At 62.0% G+C, this 24,952-nt stretch overlaps 2 protein-coding genes across 11 annotated transcripts in view; one reads left to right on the top strand and one right to left on the bottom strand.

Annotated features, from left to right (window-relative positions):
- Positions 1–8,289, top strand: part of DGKQ (diacylglycerol kinase theta) — a 21,127-nt gene extending 12,838 nt beyond the window's left edge. For 4 of the 7 annotated variants that reach the window (XM_047799497.1, XM_047799496.1, XM_047799493.1 and 1 more), the window contains 20 exons: positions 80–165; positions 255–380; positions 748–901; positions 985–1,056; positions 1,154–1,254; positions 1,354–1,589; positions 1,679–1,769; positions 1,871–1,925; positions 2,054–2,115; positions 2,435–2,585; positions 2,959–2,997; positions 3,580–3,695; positions 5,018–5,169; positions 5,348–5,496; positions 5,616–5,794; positions 6,088–6,188; positions 6,292–6,438; positions 6,530–6,641; positions 6,718–6,870; positions 7,076–8,289. In XM_047799497.1, coding sequence (XP_047655453.1) covers positions 80–165; positions 255–380; positions 748–901; positions 985–1,056; positions 1,154–1,254; positions 1,354–1,589; positions 1,679–1,769; positions 1,871–1,925; positions 2,054–2,115; positions 2,435–2,585; positions 2,959–2,997; positions 3,580–3,695; positions 5,018–5,169; positions 5,348–5,496; positions 5,616–5,794; positions 6,088–6,188; positions 6,292–6,438; positions 6,530–6,641; positions 6,718–6,870; positions 7,076–7,177 — 2,384 coding nt within the window. In that variant the 3' untranslated portion in view covers positions 7,178–8,289. The other 3 variants (XM_047799494.1, XM_047799499.1, XM_047799498.1) reach the window with 3 other exon arrangements.
- TMEM175 (transmembrane protein 175) lies at positions 7,645–24,952 on the bottom strand. 4 transcript variants are annotated; one of them, XM_047799500.1, is made up of 12 exons: positions 24,592–24,952; positions 18,895–19,055; positions 18,716–18,754; positions 18,434–18,499; positions 17,365–17,462; positions 15,933–15,984; positions 15,763–15,798; positions 15,040–15,123; positions 14,681–14,845; positions 11,068–11,356; positions 10,787–10,919; positions 7,645–9,308 (listed from the first exon to the last, which is right to left on the bottom strand). In XM_047799500.1, the coding sequence occupies exons 2-12, from the start codon at positions 19,045–19,047 to the stop codon at positions 8,636–8,638; spliced, it is 1,788 nt and encodes a 595-aa protein (XP_047655456.1). In that variant the 5' UTR covers positions 19,048–19,055; positions 24,592–24,952; the 3' UTR covers positions 7,645–8,635. The 4 variants fall into 4 exon arrangements, with proteins under 4 accessions (XP_047655456.1, XP_047655458.1, XP_047655457.1 ...); XM_047799502.1 differs by having other exon boundaries at positions 11,068–11,146; positions 24,592–24,951; XM_047799501.1 differs by lacking the exon at positions 18,434–18,499 and having other exon boundaries at positions 24,592–24,951.

The following is a 24,952-nucleotide window of genomic DNA, read 5'->3' as shown; positions in this document are numbered from 1 at the left end:
TACAGAGAGGCCTGCGACAAGGGGGCTGGCAGGGTCCCGGTGGGGCAGCGAGAGGCCCCTAACCCTGCCCGCCCCCCAGTGTGTGAGCTGCACGTTCACCTCGACTGTGTGCCCTTCGCCTGCAGCGACTGCCGCCAGTGCCACCGGGACGGGCACCGGGACCACGTGAGTGCGCCGGCCCGGCCGCCTGGGCCAGGCGGGAGGGCAGTGGAGGGGCGGGGCCGGCCGAGCCCGCTGACCGGCCTCTCCCGCAGGACTTGCGTCTCCACCACTGGCGGGAGGGGAACCTGCCCTCGGGCGCGCGCTGCGAGGTCTGCCGGAAAACCTGCGGTTCGTCCGACGTGCTGGCCGGCTTGCGCTGCGAGTGGTGCGGCGTCCAGGTGGGGCGGGGCCGGAGAGGGGTTGGTGTCCAGGTGGGGCAGGGCAGAGGCGGGGGTCGAGGCTGGCCTGGCCGGCTGCGAGGTCCATGGGCGCAGCAGGGTGAGAGGGTCCTGGGGAAACTTGGGGGCACCTCTTCTCTATCCGAGCTCGTTTGCATCGCGTTCTTTTCCGGCCTTTGGGTGGGGTTCGGTTGTACAGCGGAGAATCAGGACGGGGTGAGGGGGGGGGGTTGTAGGGCCACCCGCTGTGCACACTCAGCGTGGGAGGCTGGGCAAGTCACTCACCGCTGGCTTGGACCCAGGCCCTCTTCTGCTCAAGGGCCCCAGGCTCAAGCCCCTGCTCCTCCTTTCCCCACCCTGACCCCAGGCCCACTCCGTCTGCTCTACGGCTCTCGCCCCCGAGTGCACTTTCGGGCGCCTGCGCACCATGGTCCTGCCCCCAGCGTGCGTGCGCCTACTATCCCGCAACTTCAGCAAGATGCACTGCTTTCGTATCTCCGAGAGCGCGACCCCGGAGCCGGGTGAGCGCGGGCAGCAGGGAGCGGGTCCCTGTGGAGGGTGGCTGGGCTTCCATCGATTGAGTCCAGCTCTGATGGTCCCACAGGTGAGGGAGAAGACAGCGCGGACGCGAGCGCCCCCGCCGGCCCAGGGAGAGAGGTGGTGGTGCCAGAGTCCAGTAGGTGCCCCTTCCCTGGGCCCAGTACCCCCTCCCATCCCCTTCCCCCTATCCTGTTCCCCACTCCACGGATCTGCACCCCCTTCCCTGTGGCCAGGCAAGCAGACCCTGAAGATATTTGACGGCAACGACTCCGTGCTGCGAAACCATTCTCGTGTCATCACTGTCCCCCGACAGGCCAGGAACCAGGAGGTGCTGGTAAGAGGGGGCGCACAGCAGCTTCGCAGGCCTGTTCCTGGGGGGCCGCAGGGACCCAGCATGGCCTGGCTCCTGGCGCGGCCGCTCCCCTCTCTGCAGGAGGCCGCGCTGCGGGCCTATTACATCACGGAGGATCCTCAGCACTTCCAGCTGCAGGCAGTCCCCCAGCCTGCACAGGCTGTTGACCTCGGGGCCCTAGGAAGGTTCTGGAGTGGCGAGACCGTCGAAGAGGAGGGCAGCAGAGGCCCAGGGGCCCGAGATGGTGCTGAGGCCTGGATCATTCGTGCTCGGCCCCGCACCCAGGAGGTTCTGAAGATCTACCCTGCCTGGCTCAAGTGAGACCCAGGCCCAGCAGGATCCGCAGTGGGAGGGGGGGGCGTGGGGGCCGACCATCGGAGCCGGCACCTGAGCTTGTCCCCCGCAGGGTGGGCGTGGCCTACGTGTCCATCCGCGTGACGCCCCAGAGCACTGCCCGGACCGTGGTGCAGGAGGTTCTTCCGCTGCTTGGCTGCCAGGTGTGTGTGCCGGACCCACCCTGCCTGGTGTGGCGGCCCTAGGTGGGTCCTCGGGAGTGGGGGGCTTGTCCAGGCCTCACACGGAGAACTCCACCCCACAGGACGAGGGGCCCGAGAGCTTCCAGCTGGTGGAGGCGCTCATGGGCAGCCGGCAAGGTGAGTGGGCCGCCTGCAGCCAACGCGCTCATCAGCTCTGCCCCAGGGGCCCTGTGGCCCCAGGACATCTGTTTTTGGAGGTGGCCGCAGTGCCTGGTGCTAACGGCTGCTGTCTCTCCACCCCACAGTCCAGCGCACGGTGCTGGCGGCCGAAGAGCCCTTGCTTGACCGGCTTCATGATATCCGGCAGGTCAGTGGATGTGGGCACTGGCCCCTGGGGAGCTGCTGGCCTTTGGCCGTGGCCTCTACCTCGTAGAGAGAGGGTCTGCCCTTGGGACACCACGTCCACCCTGGTGGGCAGCTGAGCATCTTGGCCAGCAGTGCCCATTCCCTGCGGGGAGGTGGGGAGGCCTTGTCCCAACGAAGGAAGCCTGTGCGGCCTTCCACTCCTCTTCCGTCTTGGTGGGGTCCAGCCCGGGGAGTCTCCCCTTCGGCTCCTATGGACAGGGAGGGTGGAGGGGCCTGGAGCCCCTCCCTCTAGTGCTCTGCTCAGTGTCGCCTCCCCACAGACGTCCCTGCGGCAGATGGGCCAGACGAGGTTCTACGTGGCTGAGAACAGAGCGGTGGCCCCACGTGTCTCTCTCTTCGTGGGTGGTCTGCCTCCTGGCCTGTCCCTCCAGGAGTACAGCAGTCTGCTGGACGAGGCTGTGGCCAGCAAAGGTGCGGCTGCCTGGGCTGGTCTGGCGCTCTGGGCCACAGGGGTGGGGCGGGGGTGCGGTGCCAAGGTGGGCTCCTGCTCCCGCACTTCCCCCGGTCGCTGTTGAGCCTGTGCTGAGCGGGTTCCTGCCAGCGGGTCTCTCTTCTCACTCTGGGGCCCAGACCCCATCACCTCCTCTGAAGGGTTTCTGAGCCTCCTGCTCTGGACCCTGGGGGGTGACCTGTGCCTGGAGGCGGGGGCACTTCGTGGGGGAGGTCCTCTGTTGGGTGGTGTGAACACAGGGCAGGGAGGCTGGCCTGGGAGGCTGGACGGGGCTGCCTGGGGTCTGAGGCCCGGGGTGGGCCCCGTGAGGCCGACCGCAGCTCCTCTTTGCAGCTGGCCTGGTGTCTGTCAGCCACGTCTACTCCACGCAAGGTGAGCCACTCCCGAGCGAGGGTCAGGTTTGGCCAAGGTTGCCCCCTGGAGCAGCCCTGCCCTCTCACTTCCGCCAGGCACAACACTTGTGTTTCATTTCCTGGCTCACGGCTGTGATGCTCTTGCTAAAACATGACCGCGGTGCCTGTTCTGCCCGCGGGTTCAACTCTTTAGTGGGGGGAAGCTTCAAATCTACCCAGCGGGAGGACGGTCCTGTGAGGCCCACCCCTCTGTGAGTTACCAGCGTCCTCATGCCTCTCTTGGATGCTGGGGGGCTCGGCGGGGGGCGGGGAGGGGGGAGAACAGGGTGCAGATCTGCCCCCCTGCCTCCTGGTGGCCTTGCTCACGTCCACCCAGCATGTTTTGTTTCGGAGCCCAGCTGTCCTTGACGGATCCCCGGGTGGGGGGGGGGGGCAGGGATCACACACCGTGGAGATGCCTTGGGATGGGCTGACCTGAAATGGGCCAAAGCCAGAACTGGGGCCACCTGGCCCCAGATGGAGGAGGTGAGGCCTGCGGTCCAGACACTGTGGAGGTGGGGCCTCAGGACAGGCGCCCGAGCTCATGGGCCACCTGCCGCAGGTGCGGTGGTGCTGGACGTGGCCTGCTTTGCGGAGGCCGAGCGGCTGTACATGCTGGTCAGGGACACGTCTGTGCACGGCCGGCTGCTGACCGCCCTGGTGCTCCCGGATGTGCTGGTGAGTGGTGCTGGGATGGGGCCTGTGGGCGCGGCCTCCACGGCTGTTTTGTTGAATGCGGGGCGGTCAGAGCAAAGTCCACGCGTGTGTGCGCAGCCAGTTCACACCGAGGGAGGGGCCCGAGGTCCGACGGTGAGAGGCCTGCCTGCTGGCTGACTGGCCCTGCAGTGGCCGCCTCCTAAGGGCTGGGTGTACTTGTGACTTGTGTGGCCCTCCTCTCCCTGCCCAGGAGGCCTCTGGATTCCTGCCTCCGCCCCCCCCCCCCACCCCGGGCCTCCTCTGGCCAGTAGGTGATGCTTCCTGATTTTGGAGGCTGTCCTAAAGTCCCAGCAGCGCCCCATGCCCTGTGCACCCTGGTAGCAGCCTCTGGTCCTCTGCCCTGCTGGCCCCAAGGACCCCCCCCTACCACCACCACCAAGGGATCTATGACCCAGGCCCCAGTTCAGGCCAAGTAGAATTAGAGCAGAATGAGTTCAGGGTCTGTGGCTGGATGGGCAGGTCTTTAGGTCATCAGATGAGGATGTGGCCACGGCAGGTCAGGGTCCCCTCCGCTGGCCCCGTGGGCAGACAGGTGGGTAATGCCAACACCCACTTTCTCTCTCCTGGCAGCCGCCTGCCCTGGGGTGAGTGGGTAAGTGGTGGCCGCAGGCAGCTCTGCCCAGTGGGTGACACGTCACCCCAAGTGTGTCCTTGGTCTTGAGCCACGGCTGAGCCCATATGCTGCCACTGCCCACGGCGTCTACGCTTGTTCGTCTCCTGTCACCTAGCAATTCCCATCGTGGGGAACCCTGTCCCATGTCCTCACCCTTGTGGGGACACCTGCTCTCTGCCCTCTCTTGGGCACGGTTCCTGCAGTCATGCGTGGGAGGGGGCTTGGTCACCCTGTGGTCGAGGGAAGACATGGGGCCGTCCTGCGAGCTGGGCTGCTCCCGGCTGCTGTGGGTGGGCCCTGGGAGCAGTGGCTCTGAGAAGGGCAGGTGGGGTCACACATCGGCTTCCAGCCTGGTCTCGTGGGCTGTGGGGACCAGGCAGTGGGTGTGCTCTGAGGACACCTGTCATGGTGGGTGCGGTGTGGCCTGTGTGCTCGGGGCTCCAGGCTGGCTCTGGCACCTTTCCTGCTCTGTGGGCCAGTGGGAGGCACCCGAGCGGTCAGTGGGGAGGTGGCGTGGCCATGTGGGGTCCTATGTGTGCTGGCCCCAGGCTGGCTTGGGCCGGGTGGGCTTAGGGTCAGGGCAGCCATTGCCCGGGCAGCGTGGCAAGGGGAGGCTATGCCTCTGAGGGGCAGCCTGGGGAGCCCACCCTGATGCAGCCCCATCTGTCAGCACACAAAGTTGCCCCCAGACTGCCGCCCCCTCCTCGTGTTTGTGAACCCCAAAAGTGGAGGCCTCAAGGGCCGGGACCTGCTCTGCAGTTTCCGGAAGCTGCTCAACCCTCACCAGGTCTTTGAGCTGACCAACGGGGGGCCTCTGCCCGGGTGAGTGTGGGGCCCTGCTGCCCGAAGGAGTGTGAGTGCACCCTCCCCCCCCCAGAGGTTGTCCTGGGCTGGGGAGGAGCTACAGCCCCACTCGGCCCCCAGGGTGGCTTCCCATCCCTGCTTGTTCATGACTGTGGCCATGGCTGGTGGTGGGACGCTTCTGTCTCCCTGCTGCCAGGTTCCACGTGTTCTCCCAGGTGCCCTGCTTCCGGGTGCTGGTGTGTGGTGGGGACGGCACCGTGGGCTGGGTGCTCGCCGCCCTGGAAGAGATGCGACACCGGCTGGCCTGCCCAGAGCCTGCTGTGGCCATTTTGCCCCTGGGCACAGGTGAAGCCAGCGAGCTGTGGGGTGGGGCCTCGGGTTCCTTCTCTCCCTGCCCCATCCTGGCGGGGCCTGGGCCTAGTGGCAGGTGTGGAGAGTCAGCATGCGTCCTGCCCGTGTCCCAGGGAATGACCTTGGCCGGGTCCTCCGCTGGGGGGCGGGCTACAGTGGAGAGGACCCATTCTCCGTGCTGGTGTCTGTGGACGAGGCTGATGCTGTGCTCATGGACCGCTGGACCATCCTGCTGGATGCTCACGAGACTGGCAGTGGGGAGGATGGCGTGGCAGACACAGAGCCCCCCAAGGTACTGGTTTTCTCGGGGGAGGGTGTGGCACCCTCTTGGTGACCCTGCCACACCTGTCTGGGCATTCGTTCTCGTGCCAGCCACACCTTGGCGTAGGCACCAGTGCTGCCCCTTCTGGACAGGGAAGCGGAGGCACAGTGGTGACTTGTTGGCACCGCGTGCTGCTGGCTCCTGAGTGCTGATCAGTCTCCAGACAGAAGTGGCTCTGGACGAGGAGGCTGGACCCACCGGGGGGAGGCGGAGCGCCTGGTGGGGGCCGACCAGGGCCACGGGAGGACGTGTCTGCTTGTCAGGTTGTGCAGATGAGTAACTACTGTGGGATTGGCATCGACGCAGAGCTAAGCCTGGACTTCCACCAGGCGCGGGAGGAAGAGCCCGGCAAGTTCACGAGCAGGTGCCAGAGGGCCCAGGGTTGGGAGCGTCCTTCCTGGGGCTGGCAGTGACTGGGGGGCGGGGATGGGGCCTGTCTTGTGACAGCAGGCGCCCCCCACCCTTAGGTTCCACAACAAGGGCGTGTACGTGCGGGTCGGACTGCAGAAGATCAGCCACTCCCGCAGCCTGCACAGGGAGATCCGGCTGCAGGTGGAGCGGCGGGAGGTGGAGCTGCCCAGCATCGAGGGGCTCATCTTCATCAACATCCCCAGGTGCTGGCGGGTGCGGCTCCCGCGGGCGCTGGCCCCGCTGGCCTCCTCTCCAGCCTGCGCGCTTACCTGTGTGCCCTCCCTCCCGGTGCAGCTGGGGCTCGGGGGCCGACCTGTGGGGCTCCGACAGTGACTCGAGGTTTGAGAAGCCGCGCATGGACGACGGGCTGCTGGAGGTGGTGGGGGTGACAGGTGTCATGCACATGGTGAGTGAGGGGCCAGGAGCGGGGGTGGGGGTGGCGCTGCCGCCCACTAAGCAAGGCTCGCCCTCTCCCTCACCAGGGCCAGGTCCAGGGTGGGCTGCGCTCTGGCATCCGCATCGCCCAGGGAGCCTACTTCCGTGTCACCCTCCTCAAGGCCACACCCGTGCAGGTGGACGGCGAGCCCTGGGTCCAGGCTCCTGGGCACATGATCATCTCAGCCGCAGGCCCGAAAGTATGTCAGGCTTGGGGTCAGCAGCGAGGTGGGCTGGTGCTGGTGGGCTTTGGCTGTGCGGAGTGGCTGTCCTGCTGCCACTGGTTCTTCCCTGACTCTGGGAGGTCGCAGGGCCTTCTGTGAATCGGGCTGCGTGTCCTCGGGCCCCGGGGCCAGGCGACCTGCAGTGCTGTGCAGCCCTCAGACCTCGCCTGTGCTGGGACAGGTGCACATGCTCAGGAAGGCCAAGCAGAAACCCAAGAAGACCGGGACGCCCAAGGATGCGCGGGCAGAGGGCACGCCCGCCCCCGAGGGAGACTCCAAATAGAGGCAGCCCTACAGCAACACCTGGGACAGATGACTTGGCCCCAGCCCTGACCTCAGGCCTTCCCCACATGTCCTCACGCCTGTGTCACACAGAGACAGCTGGGTGGGCACTGGGCTCCTGGGGGCCCAGGCCACCGTGTCCTTTCATCACCTCTGAGCCCTGTGAGCTAGGAAGTGCTGGACCTCATCTCATACCCCTTAGGTGGTACCCCCGGATGCCTCCGCAGGGCAGGCGGCCCTCTGGGCCCCGGCTGTGCCCAGACACGGACAGGGCACCCTAGCCACTAGCTCCTCGAACCTCACCTCATCGCCGAGGGCCAGGGGGCAGGGGGGAGTCTGGCCAGGCTGGGTCCTGAGCTGGGATGTGGCCCTGCAGAGAGGAGGGCCCGGAGGAAGCCAGGTGGGCCAGGCCACCCTCCTGGAGAGGCAGCAGGGGCAGGCCCGGCCGAGCCCGGAGGCTGAGAGGAGTGTGAGCAGGGAGCAGCTTTAATGACCAAGGTCGACACAGTGCTTTGCCCCTACCTGCCACGTCAGTGTCCGGTTCTGTCTGCTTGGCAGATGGGACCTGTGTGGTCCCAGTGCTTGTCCACGTGGAAACTCAGGTCATGGGATGAAGCCATGGCTGCCAGGGCCCCTACACCAAGCTCCCGAACGCAGCTGGCCCAGACCCTGGAGGGAACTGACCCCCGTCGAGCAAGCTGCTGCGAATCCCCCGAGGCCTGGAAGAGGGTCCATGAGTCCATCCCTCCCCCGACCATCCTGGTCCTCTGCCACCCTGGGTGGTGGCTTGGCCCTGACACTTGGCCTCAGACATGGCCCGGCCAGCTTGTGCCCCAAATGCCCAGACCCGTGCATCTTAACAGCACCCACCCCCAGTGGCCGACTCGCACCCCTTGTGCCCACCCGCAGAGTAGAGCCAGCTCGCGTCTGCTCTGCGGCCCGCTGGTTGACAGGAACTGTCCGTGAATTGGGTCTGGGAGGACGTGGCCTCGAACTGAGCGAGGCTGCGCCCGGAGTGGCTGCAAGGGCGCCCGCCCTCCCTCCTGTGTGACTTCCCACTGCGTGAAGATGGCCGCGATTGCCATCTGGGACAAATACAGTCTGGGCACCCTGTCCCCTTGCTGGCGCCTGTGTCTTCGCCTGAGGCATGTTGCAGGGACGGGAGCCCCAGGGGAGGGTCTGCTGCCTGTTGACCTGGGGCCGTGTCACACCTGCCCAGGGCTCCCGGCTGGACCCCAGCCACCCCTGGGCCTCATCTTAGCTTGATGGAGGCAGCGGGGCGGAGGACAGACACGGGCACATGCAACACAACTGAAGCTCCCAGGAGGCTTTCTCTGCAAAAGCGGAAACACGCTGAGGGCTCTGGGGTCGAACATGAGGTCTCACAAGAGGAGTTGAGAGCCAAGGCTGGGACCCCGGCCGGACGGGCCAACCTTGGGCTGGGGGCCAGGGCCTGGCACTAGCAGGGCGCAGGGAGGAGTGGGGCCCGCGCATCGTCCATGGCCCTGGGTGCCGGCTGGGTGCGTCCTGGCCGGGCGAGGCCCCGCAGGGCACGCAGGGCGGCCAGCGCCAGGCGCACCAAGAGCCGCAGCAGCAGGAAGGCGAAGGGCACGGCGATCTGCATGACGTGGAAGATGGCTGTGCTGAACCTGCTCAGGATGCAGGTGGAGGCGAAGGCCAGCAGGCTGGCGCAGGGGTACAGCGCGAGCTTGGCGAACATGAACGCGTGCTCCCGGCCCCCAAACCGGGCCGAGGGCTGCAGCGTCTCCCCCTCCTGCAGCAGCGCGGTGGTCCAGATGGCAAACTGGAAGATGCTGGCGAAGAAGATGATGGCGCAGCTAACTCGCACGCTCTCCAGCTCTCTGGGGGACTGCTTCTCGAAGGCCGAGGTCTGCTGGTAGGCCAGGGGCAGGCCGCCCACGAAGGCCAGCGACAGCGTGTTGAGAAGCCCCATGGGCCGCGTGACCTTGCGGATGTGCAGGAAGAGCGAGTGGTGGGCGAACCAGAGCAGGCCCACCGTGACGAAGGAGCCGAAGTAGGCCAGGAATTGCGGCCCGGACGTGCCCAGCGCTGCCACCAGGCTGCCACCGAACTTCGCCTTCACCTCCTTGGGGTCGGGGACGTTGTCCTCGCTGAGGAGTGGGACACAGGCATTTGCAGCAGCCTTGCTGCCCCGCCCCCCCCGGAGCCCCGCCCCCACGCTCGGACATCAGGTGCCCTGAGCTCTCCTGGTCTGTGTCCACATCCCACAGCGCCATCCAGCAAGTTCAAATTCAAAAGCATCCTGTGGTTTCCTGGCTGCCACAGCTGGATGCTTGGGCGCTCTGCCCACCGCCCACCTGGGCAGCAGGCTCCAGACCTGAGAGGGCTGCCTCTGAGGGGACGAGCTCCGGGGCCGACTTTACTGTCAGGGCAACTGACTCTTAAGGCACCTCCGGCCCAGGCGCTCCCCTCACGGAGGCTACGGGGCTGCTGCCCTCCCGCTGCACGGCCACGGCACAGCTCCGGGCGGTGCCGCGCACGCTGGCAGGGGCAGAGACGAGAGCCTGGGGAGCTTCCCGAGATCCCCACTTGGATCCCTGGCCCGCAGCCCCTCCTTGCTGCCGCCCACGGCCCTGGCTGCAGGGCAGAAGCAAAAGCAGATCATTCTAGAACCTTGGGTCTAGGCCTCGGCGGCTGGTACTAACGGACGAGTGCTCCCAACTTTTAGAAATTCAGAAATTACAGGAGAAATTAAGAAGACTAAGACTTTTTTTTGGTGTTTTGTCTTCTTAGGGCTGCACCTGCGGCATATGGAGGTTCCCAGGTTAGGGGTCAAATCGGAGCTGTAGCCGCCGGCCTGCACCACAGCCACAGCAACGCCAGATCCTTAACCCGCTAAGCAAGACCAAAGATTGAACCCGCATCCTCAGGGACACTAGTTGGGTTCGTTAACCACGGAGCCGCTGAAACTCCAGAAAGATTAACACTTGAGACGATCAGACGTGAGCACGAAATCAGGGCATTTTGGCAAAATAAGAATGTACGGGAGTTCCCACTGTGGCTCAGTGGAAACAAACCCGACTAGTATGCATGAGAATGCAGGTTCGATCCCTGGCCTTGCTCAGCGGGTTAAGGATCCAGCGTTGCTGTGAGCTGTGGTGCAGGTCACAGATGCAGCTCAGATCTGGCGTTGCTGCGGCTGTGACGGAGGCTGGCAGCTGTAGCTCCAATTGGACCCCTAGCCTGGGAACCTCCATGTGCTGCGGGTACAGCCCTAAAAAAAACAAACAAAAAACAAAACAAAACAAAAAAGTACAGAAACAGAACCAAGGAGTAAAAGGCTTTAAAAAAAGTCTCAGATCTGAAGCAGCAGCACATAAAACACTTCGACATAAAAATGCAACAAAGGTGGGGACAGACTGAGGCAGGCCGGGCCAAGCAGAGGAGCAACAGGGACGGGGAGAAGCGAGGGCTGGAGTGGGGTGGGAGTGTGGCCGAGACACGGGGGACGTGGGGACCCTGGGGAGCTGCCTGCCTTCCCACCCACGTGCGTGTGTGCAACTCTGGAAGGGAGCAGGGACGGCCCCTCCTGCGGGGCTGGCGGGTAGGGTGCCCGGCTGGTCCTCACCAGATGTCCAGGATGAGCAGCGTGGCCACGATGGCATAGACCCCGTCGCTGAAGGCTTCCACCCGTTCCTTGCTCAGAGGCTCATGCAGGTCGAAGGTGAACTCCAGGCTGTGGGCTGGGGGCTCCCTGGAGCCTGTGGGCAGGTCAGGGGTAGGCACAGCCAAGCCCTCAGGGCCTTGGGCCAGCTGGACATCACCGCCCGCTAGCCCAGCCATGGAGGGTGCTCCGCGGGCCCTGGCGGTACCCCGAGGCCCCGCTCCCTGGCCTGTCCTGGCGCCTACCCGCGAGCCTGTCCCTGCACCAGCCGGCGGCTTTGCTGATGTAGGGGAGGAAGACGACTGTCGCCATCAGCAGGTATGACTGCGTGAGATACAAGACGTGTCGGGGTGTGACGCCTGGAACCCCCTGGCCCCCCAGAGCCATCCGCTCGGGAGAGAGGGCAGCACGAGCCACGGGAGACGAAGCAGGTGAGTGCCAGCTTGTACGACGAGCACGTCCTGTGCACTGAAGGATCCGACCAGGAGGGCGAAGAAAGACCACACAGGACGGGAGCACATGCTCGCCAACCACCTGCCAGATCAGGGTCACCGTCCAGACATAAAGGCCTCCAGCCCCCCAACAGGGACAGAGTGCCCCCGGGAGAAATGGGCCAAGGACGTGAACCAACGCTGCTCTGAAGAAGAGACGTGACCCCCACGCGTGTGAGCAGGCGCTCAGCACCCGAAACACTTGGGGAAAGGAGAGTCACGACCACGAGAGCCCCTCAACCCCAGCGACGGCCCCCACCTGGAAACAGGAAGCAGCAAGGGCGGGCGGGCGGCCAAGCCTGGAGGCCCGGGCACTGTCGGTGGGCACACGAACGGTGCGGCTGCCATGGAAAAGAGCACGGGGCTCCTCGAGACACGCCTCCGAGTTTCCACAGGATCCGGCAACCCTACTTCTGAGGGTCCACCCCAGAGGGCTCAAAGCAGCGGCTGGGTGAGTTCTCTGCCCACCCACGCTCAGCCGCACAGCTCACAACAGCTACGACGCAGAATCACCCCGTCCACGGATGGATGGATGGGGTGCCTCCACGTGGCAGGGCGTCAGTGGTTAACGCAAAGGAAGCCCTGACAGCATGATGTGGCAGAACCTGGAGAAGGTGCTGAGGTGGAAGCAGACAGACAGAAAAGCCTTGTCTTTTAGGACTCAGTCCACGTGAAATACCCCAGAGGCAAATCCACAGACAGAAGGATTTGTGGTTTCCCGGGTCTGAGGGGTGGGGAGACAAGGAGTGAAAGCTAGTGGGGATGGGGTTCCTGTCGGCTGCTGAAAAGTCCCAGGACCAGACAGAGGCGCTGCTTGCAGGGCAGTGTGGGTGAAGTCACTGCCACTGACTGGGGTATTTCAAACCATCGCAGTGGTAAATTTCACGTCAGGTGCACCCCAAATCAGGTTAAAAGGGAGGCGGGCAGACCAGGCGCGGTTCTGGCCCTGAGGGGGCTGCAGCAGCCTCCTTGCTCATCCCTGCAGTTCGGCGGGGCAGCACCCTTCCTCCTGCCACCCCATCCTGTGCCTTGCCCGCAGGGAGGGGGCTCCCACCGGCCCTTCCCAGCTGTGCTTCATGGTCACATGGCAGGGCCAGAGGACTCAGGACAGATGGGGGCAGCCAACATCACAGGTCTGCTCTGACCCGGCCTCCACTAATCACAAGACCACATCCTACACAGCTTTCAACACACACGTGGTGAGTCACATCCCAGGAGCACAGCGGGTGAGAGCAGGGGCTCTGGGAGGAGACGGCAACCTAGGTGGGCCACTTGGTGGTGGTGGGGGGTGTCCCACAAGCACAAGAGGGGACCTGCCTAGGTTTTCAGGAGCACAAGTCCCTGGAAGGAGCAGCTTGGCACCGGGGTGTGAGGCCTAGGACAGAGGTCCTGGGACCCGAATGTCACCAGCAGAGGAAGGTGGTCCCGAGAGAGGTCAGGGCAGCCTGGGCCAGGGCCCTGAGCAGCGGCTGGACGTGGACAAGGGACCCAGCACGGGGTCCGGGGCGAGAGGAGGGGCAGCGCATGTGGTAGGAGGCCGTGGGGGACCAGGAGGTTCAGACATGCCCTGTCCCCAGACGGTGATGGGCAGGGGACCCAGGCAAGGGGTCAAGGCATCAGACTCACTGCAAGGAAGGAGGGGTGAAGAACACAGCACACTCCCCCCCTCGGAGGCACCGACCCACCGACCACCTGGGCCCTCCCGCCCCACTGAGAACCCTCCCTCCCCCTGGGGCTGCCCGGGAGCTTGACCAGCTGCTCGCTGTCGGCCTGGCCCGGGCTCCTGGTCCAGTCTCTGGGGCCTGCCCACTCGGGTCCTTCCTGGACCCAAGCATCCAGGCCCTGCCGGTGGGCACGGCCCCCAGGGTCCTTGGCTCTGCTCCTGTCCTCGCCCAGGCAACACACACATCCCAGCCCTTCGCTCCTTCCTCTGCCTGATGACCCTCAGAGCCCCTTGGCCCCGGGCTCCGCCCAGAGCTGGGAGGAGCCAGCCCACCGGAAACCAGGATGCAGACGCGGCCTCGGGCGTACTGCCCCTCAGTCCCATCCTTCTGTCTCTCCCTGGCGCCCCTTCGCTGGCCCTGCCCTGTCCACAGGGAGGGGCCCCACTGAAAGGACACAGCGAAGGATGCCCGCCTGACCCTGAGGGCCCCCGCCCAGCAGGCACATGCAGGCATGGGAAGGTAAGCAGAGGCCTGAGGCCTGCCCCCACCCTGCACGCCAGCCCCTGCCTGACCTGGGGCTGCCCTGGATCCCAGCCCCCGACTGCACCCTGGAGGGCACGACTGCAGCTTTGCCGGCCTCGAGTTCTCTTGAGATATTTACTCGACTTTAAAAATAACGTCAGGAGTTCCCATCGTGGCGCAGTGGTTAATGAATCCGACTAGGAACCATGAGGTTGCGGGTTCGGTCCCTGCCCCTGCTCAGTGGGTTAACGATCCGGCGTTGCCGTGAGCTGTGGTGTAGGTTGCAGACGCGGCTCGGATCCCGCGTTGCTGTGGCTCTGGCGTAGGCCAGTGGCTACAGCTCCGATTGGACCCCTAGCCTGGGAACCTCCATGTGCCGCGGGAGCGGCCCAAGAAATAGCAACAACAACAACAACAACAACAAAAAAGACAAAAGACAAAAAAAAAAAATAAATAACGTCAGCCGTTCACTTTTTCACCGTTCTTATGATGCTTTGGGCTTAAACGTTGCCTTTTCTTCCCAGCACTCAAGTAAAGCCCAGAACCAAGCCCAGAGCATCTGCAAGCCGCTCCAGGAGACGGCTGCTTGTTAGACTGGATCTTCGTGCCCGGGTGACGGCAGCATCGCTACAACACCACTCCTGTTACATCAGCTGTTGGCCAGAGGGGGTCTGAGCACCCGGCCTCGACCCCTGCAGCTGGCAAGGAGGACTCTGGGTCCCCTCAGTGTGATGGCGCGGACCTGGCGGGGCTCAGCCAGAGCCAGACACAGCTCTGCTCGCGCGCCCGGCGTGTCTAGGACGCACGTTCTGCCGGCCCCGCCCGCTCACCTCGCCGGGCTCCCCCTCCCGTCTCCAGTCTTTTCTGGCTCGGGAATCTCTCTCCACCCTCTCGCTTCTGGTGGCTCACATCCTCGCGCACATTTTCAGGAGGGCGCAATGTCTCGTGCCCCCTGGGTTCACGCGTGTTTCCTGAGGCGACCGGGCACCCCTGTCCAGGCAGTGAGCTGCGCGGTGTCTGCGCCCTGCAGCCCGCCTCCAGGTGGGGGACCGGGGTGTGAGCCGGGCTCCCCCGCAAGCCTCCAGGAGGAGCTCCTCCCTCCGGCTGGTGGGGGGCACCCCCCGCGGCCCCCGGGGGCCCAGCACGGAGCCTCCCTCCTCCCCCTCAGCCCCCGGACTCACCGCGGGGTAGAAGAACAGGGAGAAGCCGGCCGCGGCCAAGCACAGCGTGGGCCCCTGGAGGATGATGCCCAGGATGTGCCGGCGGTGCGGGGCCCTGTGCGCGGAGCCCTCGATCTGGGGACTCAGGAGGTGGGGGAAGTGGAAGGCGTACACGACGATCAGTGCCTGTGGGGGGCGGACGCGGGGCAGGAGCAGGGCCTCGGGTGAGGACCTGCAGAGGCAGGGGCCCAAACGCTGCTCCCGGGGTGCAGGTGTCTGAGCGCTGCCCCACGGAGCACCCCGTGTCCCCCTCCCTCTCCGGCAGCAGGTGTCCCACCCCTGCTCCAAGAGGACGGGATGTGGGGAGGGCTGGGTCCTACCTGAATGGCCCCAATGGCGATCACGCACACGCAGAACAGGAAAATGCCCAGAGGCACCTCGGGGAAAGTCACCATCAAGGAAAACTGCAGCCAGAAACCCCCACACAATCAGTCCTGCGGGGTTCCAGGGCCCCGCAGCCTCCTCTGCGTCAGCTGGGCTGTGCCCGGGCAGCACCAGAGCCGTGTCAGGTGGGGGGCGGCTGGAGCCCTGGAGGTGCCCCCACAAGAGCAATCCCATCCAATGCTTTAAGCTCTTAGAGCTGGAATGCTAGCAGATTCGTAAAGAGATCCTCAGGCCCCAGCGCCTGGCGCGGCCCGGCACCCTCAAGAGCGCTGTTCACCAGAATTCAGAAGGAGCTGCTGGGCTGGCAGGCTGCGGGTGAGCCCAGACCTGCCAGGAGGCCATGGGCTTCAGGGGCTGGGTGGGGAGCTGGGTGTGTCGGCAACGCAGGGGTCAAGGGAGGCCAGGCTGGTGGCCCTGCCCGAGAGCCCAGGATGTGCCGGCGGTACAGGGGCCCCGGCCATCTCCTCACTCCACGGGGCCTGAAGGCCCAGGCAAGCCTTCCCTAGGACCTGCTCTCCTCTTGGCAACCACGTGCCCCAGGAGCTTCTGAGCAGTAAGCATCTGCGGGCTGGAGTCCTCGTGCCCAGGGGAGGGCAGGCTGGAGCCTGGGAGGTGCTCAGCGGGCATCAGGGAAGCGGGTGGCAAGCGCTGCTACTCACGGTGAACGGCAGGAAGGTGATGGTCATCATGCAGGCCTGGCGGGCAGAGGGCATGCGGGGATGGTGAGGGCGCGCCCGGACGGGGACGGCCCCGGCCCCGCACACCCCGAGGTCCCGGAGCAGAGCCCGCCCCCCACCCCCGCCCGCCCCCGGGCAGCGGGGAGACTCACCAGGTTGAGCAGGGCAAGCGTGTCATCTATTTTCCCAACGATCTGGAACAGTCTAAACCATTTAAGGCAAACGGGAAAAGCACACTGTCCACAAATGCACTCCCGAGGGCATCACAGACGCTTGCCCAGAGCCGGGGTCTCACACACAGACTGAAGACAGAGGCAGGACCCACCCCCGAGGCCAATTCAGGACGAGGCAAACACCTCTCCCAAGGCCCCGTCCTCCTCCAGGCCCCTCCATCCGGTCCCCCAGGGCCCCGACGCCCTGAAGACCTGGCCTTCCCCGGGGCTGTGCTCAGTGGGAGGTGGAGGGGCACCTGGGAGGTCTGCACCCAGCCAGGGGCCAAGGGTGGCCTCAGGGGCCAGGCTCCTCTCTGGAGGTCAGAGGAAGGGCCCGAGTTCCCCGGAGACGGCAGCCCCACTGCCGAGCCACGCATCCCGGGCGACAGATGGGCACCCCACAAGGGTCTGGGCCGCTTCCAGCAGCTGGGGCCTCGGACACAGGGGGTGGGCTTTGCTGGACCAGCCCGCGAAAGAGGCACCGAGTGGCCCTGTCCACACCGCTGGTCTGATGGGGGGCTGGCCACGCAGGCCCCCAGCAGGACTGGAGAGAGGGTGGCTGAGGCCCCCCGCTCTCTGTGAACAAGGGAGAGGAGAAAACCCTGCAAAGCCTTTAAAGAGGACCACTCGCCCCACCGGAAAGTCGTTTTCTGAAAACCAGTATGTGATGTGAAACTTCACCCCGAGTGCCAAGGCCTCGCAGGCTCCTGGGATCCTGGCACCCCCTGTGGGGAGGGTTTCCTAAGGGAGATGTCAGCACCCCACCCCACCCCCACTCCACCCTGGGGGCCTGCTCCACTTGGGGGCTCAGGCGACGCCTGCAGATCTGGGGTCCCATTTCCCTTGGGTCCTAAGGTACCTTTTCCTCCTTAAGCAAAAGCTCACGCCCTGGAGGCCTTACCCTCCTCGCCAGAGTCCTGGGGCCAGACGCAGGGGCCCCGCACCCCGTGTGGGACAGGGGAGCAGAGGGCGGGCAGCTCGCCTTGCCTCGCCCTGCTGTGCGCGCTCTAACGGTGGCTCCAGCAGGCAGCAGTGCTGTGCCTGAGCTGCCCCTGTGAACCTGTCACCCCGCTTCATCGTCCCAGGCCAGGGGTGTAAGCCCTGTTGCTGCCACGTGCAGATAAGAAAGCAGAGGCTTGAGCGAGACCTCTGCAGTGAGGGGCGGGAGGGGCAGCCCACGAGCGGGCCCCCTCGGGACTGCCCAGGAGGGCAGGGCTGCCACTCAGGCTGAGAACGGGTGTCTCACTGTGCTGAGAGCACCCCTGCCACCACCCGACCTCAGCCAGGCTGAAGTCACACCTGCTGGCACACGCCCCGAGCCAGCCACAGAGACGCGGCCGCCAGCCCGGGAACAGGCCCAGGGCCGCCCTACCTGGTGTGTGCTGCCCAGGCCACGGTCACAATGAGGAACGTCATTAGGTAGACAGCAATCCTGGTTGCTAGAAGGTTCTGTACGCTCTTGTCGGACTTCTGGAAAAGAGCATCGCCAGCAGGCACAGCTTTGCCCTGCACTGCCAGTGGCCCCAGGGCTGGAGAAGCCCGGGCCCAGCCCCTGAAAAGCCCCTCTGGAGGCAGGGTGGCCCCAGGCCTTGCTGCCACGGGAGTCAGGGCACTGCCAGGTGAGCCATCCCAAAGCAGCTGCGAAACCTGGCGAGAAGGCCACGCTGACTGCACTCAGGACAGCGGGCTCGACAGGACGTGGGCGGAGGCTGTGAGAAGGGCTTGAGGCTCGGTCAGCGGAAGCTGCAAACACCAAACCTACGCCTTTTCATCTCGGCCGCTCTGGGCCAACGGGAGCAGCCCTGCTTGTCGAATCACCAGGTCCTCTGATCTCCCCTGGACGCCTCCTTGGCTGGCAGTGCGCCCGCTGGCCGGCCACCCTCAGAGAGCCCTCCTTGGGGCAGCGCCTTCTCTGAAGGAGTCTCCCGACCAGGGCGGTGGCCCTGGCTCGGCTGTCCCGAGCTGGCCAGCCCAGAGACCACGTCTCGATAAAGGTCATGACCTCGAGGTGAGCTGCACTCACAGCAGCGCGGAGCCCAGGCTCATGTGCGTCCGTGTCCCCTCCTGGCACCACACGCACACACCCATCCCCATCCCCAAGCTGGTGGCACCAAGGTCCCAGGAAGCCCCATTTCTACTTAAGCCTCATGCAAACCCGGTGAGGAGTGGCGTTATCGCCACCCCACAGATCCAGGCCACGAGTGCTGGTCAGGACTGGAACCAGAGCACAGGCGCGTGTACCCAGGGGCCCCCGAACGTCCCCCAGAATCACATCTGCCTCCTGAGGCGCTGCTACATGGGACAATTTTCCTGATAAAATGGAAGAAGTCCAAGCTGATGACGAATGGAAAGTCTGCTTTTAAAACTCTCGTTTCCCACTCCCCTCCACGACAGGGCCCAGGCCGGGGAGGCAGGTCGCCCCCTGCTCCCCAAGCACCTACTTGGGGATGCTCCGGGGCGGCAGGCAGGGACCCCAGGGGGCTTCCCCCGGCGCTTGCTGCATCTCCCTGGTGTGGAAAGTGGCCTGCTGGCACAGTCCCACGCCAGCCATCAGACACCCCCTCCTTTCGCAAGCTTCTTCAGGGCTCCGCCTCTGTCCACAAGCCGAGACTGGGCCAGCAGCACGGCTGGGGCCTGGCCGTCCCTCCCAGCCAGGGGCCCCGGGCGGAGCCCAGCACGGGTCTCCCAGGCCCCCAGAGACGCTGCCGTCTGCTGCCAAGTACCTGTTCCGGGGTGATCTCCATGTGGGTCACGGGCAGGATCTAGAACAGAAGCAACACGACCCAAAGGACGCGTCTCGGGCTGGGCACGGACGCGCCTTAGTTGCCCTGGGATGCGGGCCGGTCCGGGGCTGCTCCTCCCACCCCTCCGCTGCCCGCCAGGGCCGGGGCCCCACACGGACCATGACCGTGGCGATGATGGACAGCAGCGCGTCGCTGAAGCTGAGCATGCGATGGGAGTGCTGGATCCCGTCGGCAGCACCCTCGTCCCTGGGGCCTGTGGAGCAGTCTCCCTGCCTGTCGAGGGCCGGCTCCGGGGTCTGCCGCCCGGACATGGTGGGGCCTGGGAAAAAGCACAGGTCTGATCACGTAGGGCACTCCTGGGGGTCGGCCCCTGCCGGCTTCAGCCATGACATGGGGTGGAAGGGCCCCTGCCACCGTCTCCCCTTCCAGGTGGCCTCGCAGAAGAGCTCACGTCACCGCAGAGCCCTAGGACCGGGAGACACTCTGTGCTCGAGTCCCTTCTTCTTTTTTTTATTGTCTCTTTTCCTTTTCTAGGGCCGCTCCTGCGGCACATGGAGATTCCCAGGCTAGGGGTCGAATTGGAGCTGTAGCTGCTGGCCTACACCAGAGCCACAGCAACGCGGGATCCAAGCTGCGCCTGCAACCTACACCACAGCTCATGGCAAAGCCGGATCCTCAGCCCAGTGAGCAAGGCCAGGGGTTGAACCCACAACCCCATGGTTCCTAGTTGGATTCGTTACCCACTGAGCCATGATGGGAACACCCCGAGTCCCTTCTAAGAACAGGAGAAGGCACATGTGACACATGGTGGATGCTCCAGGGACAGGCCTGATACCCGTGGCCCCAACCCCAGATGCTGAGTCCTAAGAGTCCCTGCTCCCACCACGCCCGCATCACAGTGGTCCATTTCTTTTGCGGGGGCCACACCGTGCCCGTAACCTTTGGGGGCATCAAGGCCCTGCGTGGAAAGCCAGCTGCCCCTGGCCCCAGGGGAGGTGGCATAGTGTTATGGCAGCACAAGCCGGCCAAGACAGGGAGCACAGAGGCAACAAACCGTCATGTACAAAACCCAGAAACACAAGAGCAGAAGGGCTGGCGTCCCAAGAGACAAAGGATCAAACCACCTGTCAGTGTTTAAAACACGGAAAACAAGCCTGGTTTCCTCATGACCGTACAAATACACAAGTAAGAGCCCAGGTCAGAAGCTACTCGGCAACCCCAGGATGGCCCTGCAGTGACCCAGGCAGCAGGCGTCGGGGTTCGCTTCCACTGGTGTCTCTGGTTTATTTCCCTTTCCCGTTTATAGGAAGACTCACTCCCTCTGGCTGCACAGCTCTGAGTTTTGGACGAGTGCACACGCGTGTGTAACTACAACCACCATCACACAGCAGTTCTGTCCCCGAGCAGCCCGTTGGTGGCCAGGCCTTCCTCTGCCCAAACCCTGGCCTCCGCTAATTTTTCTGCTACTGGCATTTGGCTTTTTCCAGACTGTCCCATGAGCGGACATGTGCTCCACAGAGCCTCTGGAGTCTGGCTTCTTTCACTCCGCACAGCACACTCGAGATCCACCTGTGTGCCTGGGGACGCCCCCTAACGTGCATCTGCTGCTGTGTGGCTCAGTCCATCGCACGCATGTGCCTGTTTATCCATGCGCCGGCTGGGAAACGGGCAATCACGAACAAAGGCACCGCAGGTCTTTACACACACGTATTAGCCTAAGCCCGGTTTGATTTCTCTTGGGCGAAGGCACCAGCGTGGGCCTGCTGGGTCACACGCTAAGGGCACGCCGACTTTCCAAGAGACCGCCAGGCCACGTCCCCACTGGCAGATCGAGAGCTGCACCTGCTCCCACCCCTTCCAGCACTCAGCTGGAGGGCCTTTTAACAGCGTAATTAATTTTAGCTGTATTGATAGATGTGTTCTCACTGCAGTCTAACCTGCACCTCCGCACCGACCAGCTGGGCATTCTCACGGGCCTGCATTTGAACTGTGCATCTTTCGTGGCAGAGAATCTTTTACTCACTTTCTTTGGCGGGGGGGTGTTCATGTTCTTCCTGAGTTTGGAGAGTTCCTTCCGCAACATGGTGAGAAGCTGTCTGTTAGATGTGGGATTTGTGGGTGTTTTCTCACAGTCTGTGGCTTTCACTCCTTCTCTTACCGGTCTTTAGAAAAATGTGAATTTTAAATCTTGATGAACTCCAATTCATCAACTTTTCTTTTACGGATCATTCTTTTGGTGTCACATTGAATAATGATTTGCTTAACCTCAAAATCACAACGATCTATTTTCTTCAAGAAGTTTTAAAGTTTTAGGTTTTACTTTTGGTCTACAATCAATTCTTTTCTTTTTTCTTTTGGTCTCACCCATAGCATGCAGAAGTTCCTGGGCCAAGGATGGAAACTGCACCACAGCAGTGACACTGCCAGGTCCTTAGCCCACTGAGCCACCAGGGAACTCAGATCTTTGATCGATTCTGGGTTAATTTTCATACAAAATGCAAGGCATAGGTGAGTTTCTCTGTCTTGCAGATGGATGTCTGGTTATTCCAACAGTCCCTGCTGGAAAGCCTGTCTCATCTCCACTGAACTGTCTTTGCACGCACCTCAGTCAAACCCTAACGAACGCTATTCGTGTGGGTGTATCTGGAGGTACCCATTCCTCCCTTCCGAGCATGTCCCTTTCCCTTGCCAGGATCACACTGACTTGAATGGGGCTTCAGAGCAGGTCTTGGTACCTGCTACACTCTTCCAGCCTCGTTCTTTCGCAAAACTGTCTGGATTACTCTAGCTCCTTTCCCTCCCTCGCTTCCATGTGCCAGGGCCCCTTTCGAGGTTCCTCAGGCAGAAAGACGGGTGCAGCAGCTGTGAGGACAGCCCAGGCCAAGATGGGGCAAGGGTCGAAGCCACAAAAGGGGACAAAATGGAAAACTCACCCATGTAGTCGCCACTTCAGGTTTCAACTCTCCTTCCCAACCTATCACCTTTTGTGTACTTTTCTTTTTGTCTTTGTCTTTTTTTGCCTTTTCAGGGCCGCACATGCAGTACATGGAGGTTCCCAGGCTGGGGGTCGAATCAGAGCTGTAGCCGCTGGCCTATGCCAGAGCCATGGCAACGAGGGACCCGAGCCGCGTCTGCAGCCTACACCACAGCTCACGGCAGCGCCGTATCCTTAGCCCACTGAGCAAGGTCAGGGATCGAACCTGCAACCTCATGGCTCCTAGTTGGGTTCATTAACCACTGAGCCAGGATGGGAACTGCCCAACCTAAAGGTAATTTAAAACTGAGTCATTCAGTTTCCAAATATTTGGATGGTTTTCCAGACATCTGCTATTGATTTCTAGCTTAATTCCAATGTGTTCAGAGGACACATGTGCCCAGAAAATCACCCATCTTCGTAAATGTTCTTTATTTTATTTTTTATTTTTTGGCTGCACCTGCGGCATGCAGAAATTCCTTGGCCCGGGATCCAACCTGAGCCACAGCAGTGACAATGCCAGATCCTTAACCACTAAGCCACCTGGGAATGCCAGTGATTGTTCTTGATATATTTGAAAATGTGTATTCTGCAAATATCCATTGTCAAATTGATTGGTGGTGTCTTTCAACTCTGCCACATCCTTGGTCATTTTCTGGTATTTATTCTATCATTTGCTAAGAAAGAAAAATTGAAGGGAGTTCCTGTCGTGTCTCGGTGGTTCACGAACCCGACTAATATCCATGAGGACTTGGGTTTGATCCCTGGCCTCGCTCAGTGCGCTAAAGATCTGGCGTTGCCGTGAACTGTCGTGTAGGCCGCAGATGTGGTTTGGATCCCGAGTTGCTGTGGCTGTGGTGTAGGCCGGCAGCTACAGCTCTGATTTGACCCCTAGCCTGGGAACCTGCGTATGTAATGGGTGCAGCCCTAAAAAGCCAAAAAAAAAAAAAAAAAAGAAGCACTGAAATCTCCAACTACAGTCTCCTTGCAGTCCTTCATGTATTTTAAAGCTTTATTAGCAGCGCAGAATTGTCTAAGATTGCTATGTCTTTTGTTGAATTTACCCCTTCATCATTACAGAATGATCTTCTTCATTCCTGCTAATAATCTTTGTAACGAAATCTACTACAAAAGGGACAGGTTTGACTGTAAGCTCAGTTTTAGACATGTATACACATGCTGAGATCTCTGAGAACAGATGTGAAAGAGTTCAGGAGCAAAGTGTGTTCCCCGGACACGGATTTGGATTAAGAAGTTGCTACAATAACACCTAGTGCAGTGTCAGCATAAAAAGATACCCCATCAACATGAAACACGAGGTCTGGATAGAATCTTGCCTCTAAAGGGATTACACTACTCAGCAACCTCTACCTGATCCTGGGTCATGCCTATAAATCCAGAGCCTCTGAAATCATCATGCTTTCTAGTGAATTATTTCCTACGTTTTCCACCACAAGTATTTTAGAGCTTTTCCCCGCTGCTTAAACTTAGTTTTCTTACCTCCCTTCTCCTTTTCAATAGATGTTTTCTTTTCGTTATTCACAGTGAAGAGCTCATCAGAGAATTCCTTTGCTTTCACTCCAATAAATGAGCGACGTTAACACCAACTGCACTCTGTCTTCGTTCTCTCCTTTTGCGACGAACAGTGATTTTCCCTTGTCCAAAGTGAACACTTCCCTATGCTCTGGATATCATTCCCTCCTACCTTCTAAGAGGGAAGGCACTTTACACCTGACTCTTCTGTCCCAGCAAACACATCCTGGTTTCCTTCCATCAGCTGTAGGATGCTCAGGCATCTCCCATCTTAAACATCTCAGCACCCCCTAGGCACCGTAGTCTCCTGAGTTACCTCCCCTTACTGTCTCTCCCTCTTCATTTTTTCTTCCTCCTCTTTGGGTACCTAGTTTCCACTCATTGCTCCACGGAAACAATACTGTTCTGGGCAAGATGCTGATATCACTGCTGCTAAATCCCAGGTACATCATTTACTCCTGGAAGCTGTAAGTGGAGGTTCCTCTTTTTCTTTTGTCTCCTTCCTTTTAAATGGCAATGTCATTTGACATAATGCTTTTAGTTTCCTTCTTGCTTCCCTAGCTGCTGCTCCTCTCTAAAGACTGTACTTTCAGTCTAAAAGCGACATTGTCCCATTGGTGCTCTCCTCCAGACAACTGCCACCTCTATGCTAGGAGACACCCAAAGACAGCCTGGACTTTTTCCCAAGCCTCCGATGTGTTCCATTTACCAGACAAACGCAGCGGCTGGAAGAGCCATGTGACTCGGTATCACTTGTTGACCCTGGCCCCCTGGCTAAGTAATGACACTGCTGGGCATGTTTTCTCACCCCAAAGGGATCATTAGCAGGAACACTTCTAAAAGGATGTTGTAAGCAGTAAAGCATTGTATGAACTGAGCTTCTTTACTACAGTGATAACACGTGCTAGCCTGTCCGGAAAGAGACTTTTTTTTTTGTCTTTTTGCTATTTCTTGGGCTGCTCCTGCGGCATATGGAGGTTCCCAGGCTAAGGGTCCAATTGGAGCTGTAGCCACCAGCCTACACCAGAGCCACAGCAACACGGGATCCGAGCCGCGTCTGCAACCTACACCACTGCTCACGGCAACGCCGGATCGTCAACCCACTGAACGAGGGCAGGGACCGAACCCGCAACCTTATGGTTCCTAGTCGGATTCATTAACCACTGCGCCACGACGGGAACTCCCGGAAAGAGACTTTTAATAGCTTGAAATTCTAGGAGGGTTAAGATGCTACCGGGGGCGGTGGCTCCATTTCTCCGTTTGGAGGTGAACACCCTAGACAAGAACCTATCGAAAGCGGCCGGCTGCCAAACGCGCCAAGGGGGTCAGGCAAGTGGCAGCGTCTTACCTGGGGGGAAGCTCTAGGTGATGGGTCACACACGGGATTCTGGGTCCAGTGCTGCCAGAAATGATTTTTCCATAGAAGCGTCAAAACTGAGCTTTTAAAATGATGCTTTTCGGTCTTTTAGGGGCAACCAACTCAATAAAGAGATGGACGCCGCGGGCCCCCCGGCGCTTGGCTTACACAGACCGGCTCTGCGCGGCCGGGCACCGGGAGCCCCTGGACACCAGCCTCCGCGGAAACCGCGGCGTGCAGACGGTTGGGCGCCGGGCTCCCTCCTCGAGCTCCGCGCCAGAAGCCCGTTACCCGGCCCACCCTCGCGTCCACGCCCAGCTCCGCGCCCCCGCAGCCGCCCGGCGCGGCGGAA

This window comes from Phacochoerus africanus, chromosome 10, assembly GCF_016906955.1.
Source record: "Phacochoerus africanus isolate WHEZ1 chromosome 10, ROS_Pafr_v1, whole genome shotgun sequence".
NCBI lineage: Eukaryota > Metazoa > Chordata > Mammalia > Artiodactyla > Suidae > Phacochoerus > Phacochoerus africanus.
Note: the sequence above shows the minus strand (reverse complement) of the source record. Positions and strands in the feature narration are given on the sequence as shown.

Coding starts and splice junctions, on each gene's coding strand:
- TMEM175 (XM_047799500.1), bottom strand. CDS start 19,047: ATGTCCGGGCGGCAGACCCCGGAGCCGGCCCTCGACAGGCAGGGAGAC. Junction 15,799..15,932: donor CGCTTGCCCTGCTCAACCTG/GTGAGTCTCCCC, acceptor TCTGCCCGCCAG/GCCTGCATGATGACCATCAC. Junction 14,846..15,039: donor TCGCCATTGGGGCCATTCAG/GTAGGACCCAGC, acceptor CGCCCCCCACAG/GCACTGATCGTCGTGTACGC.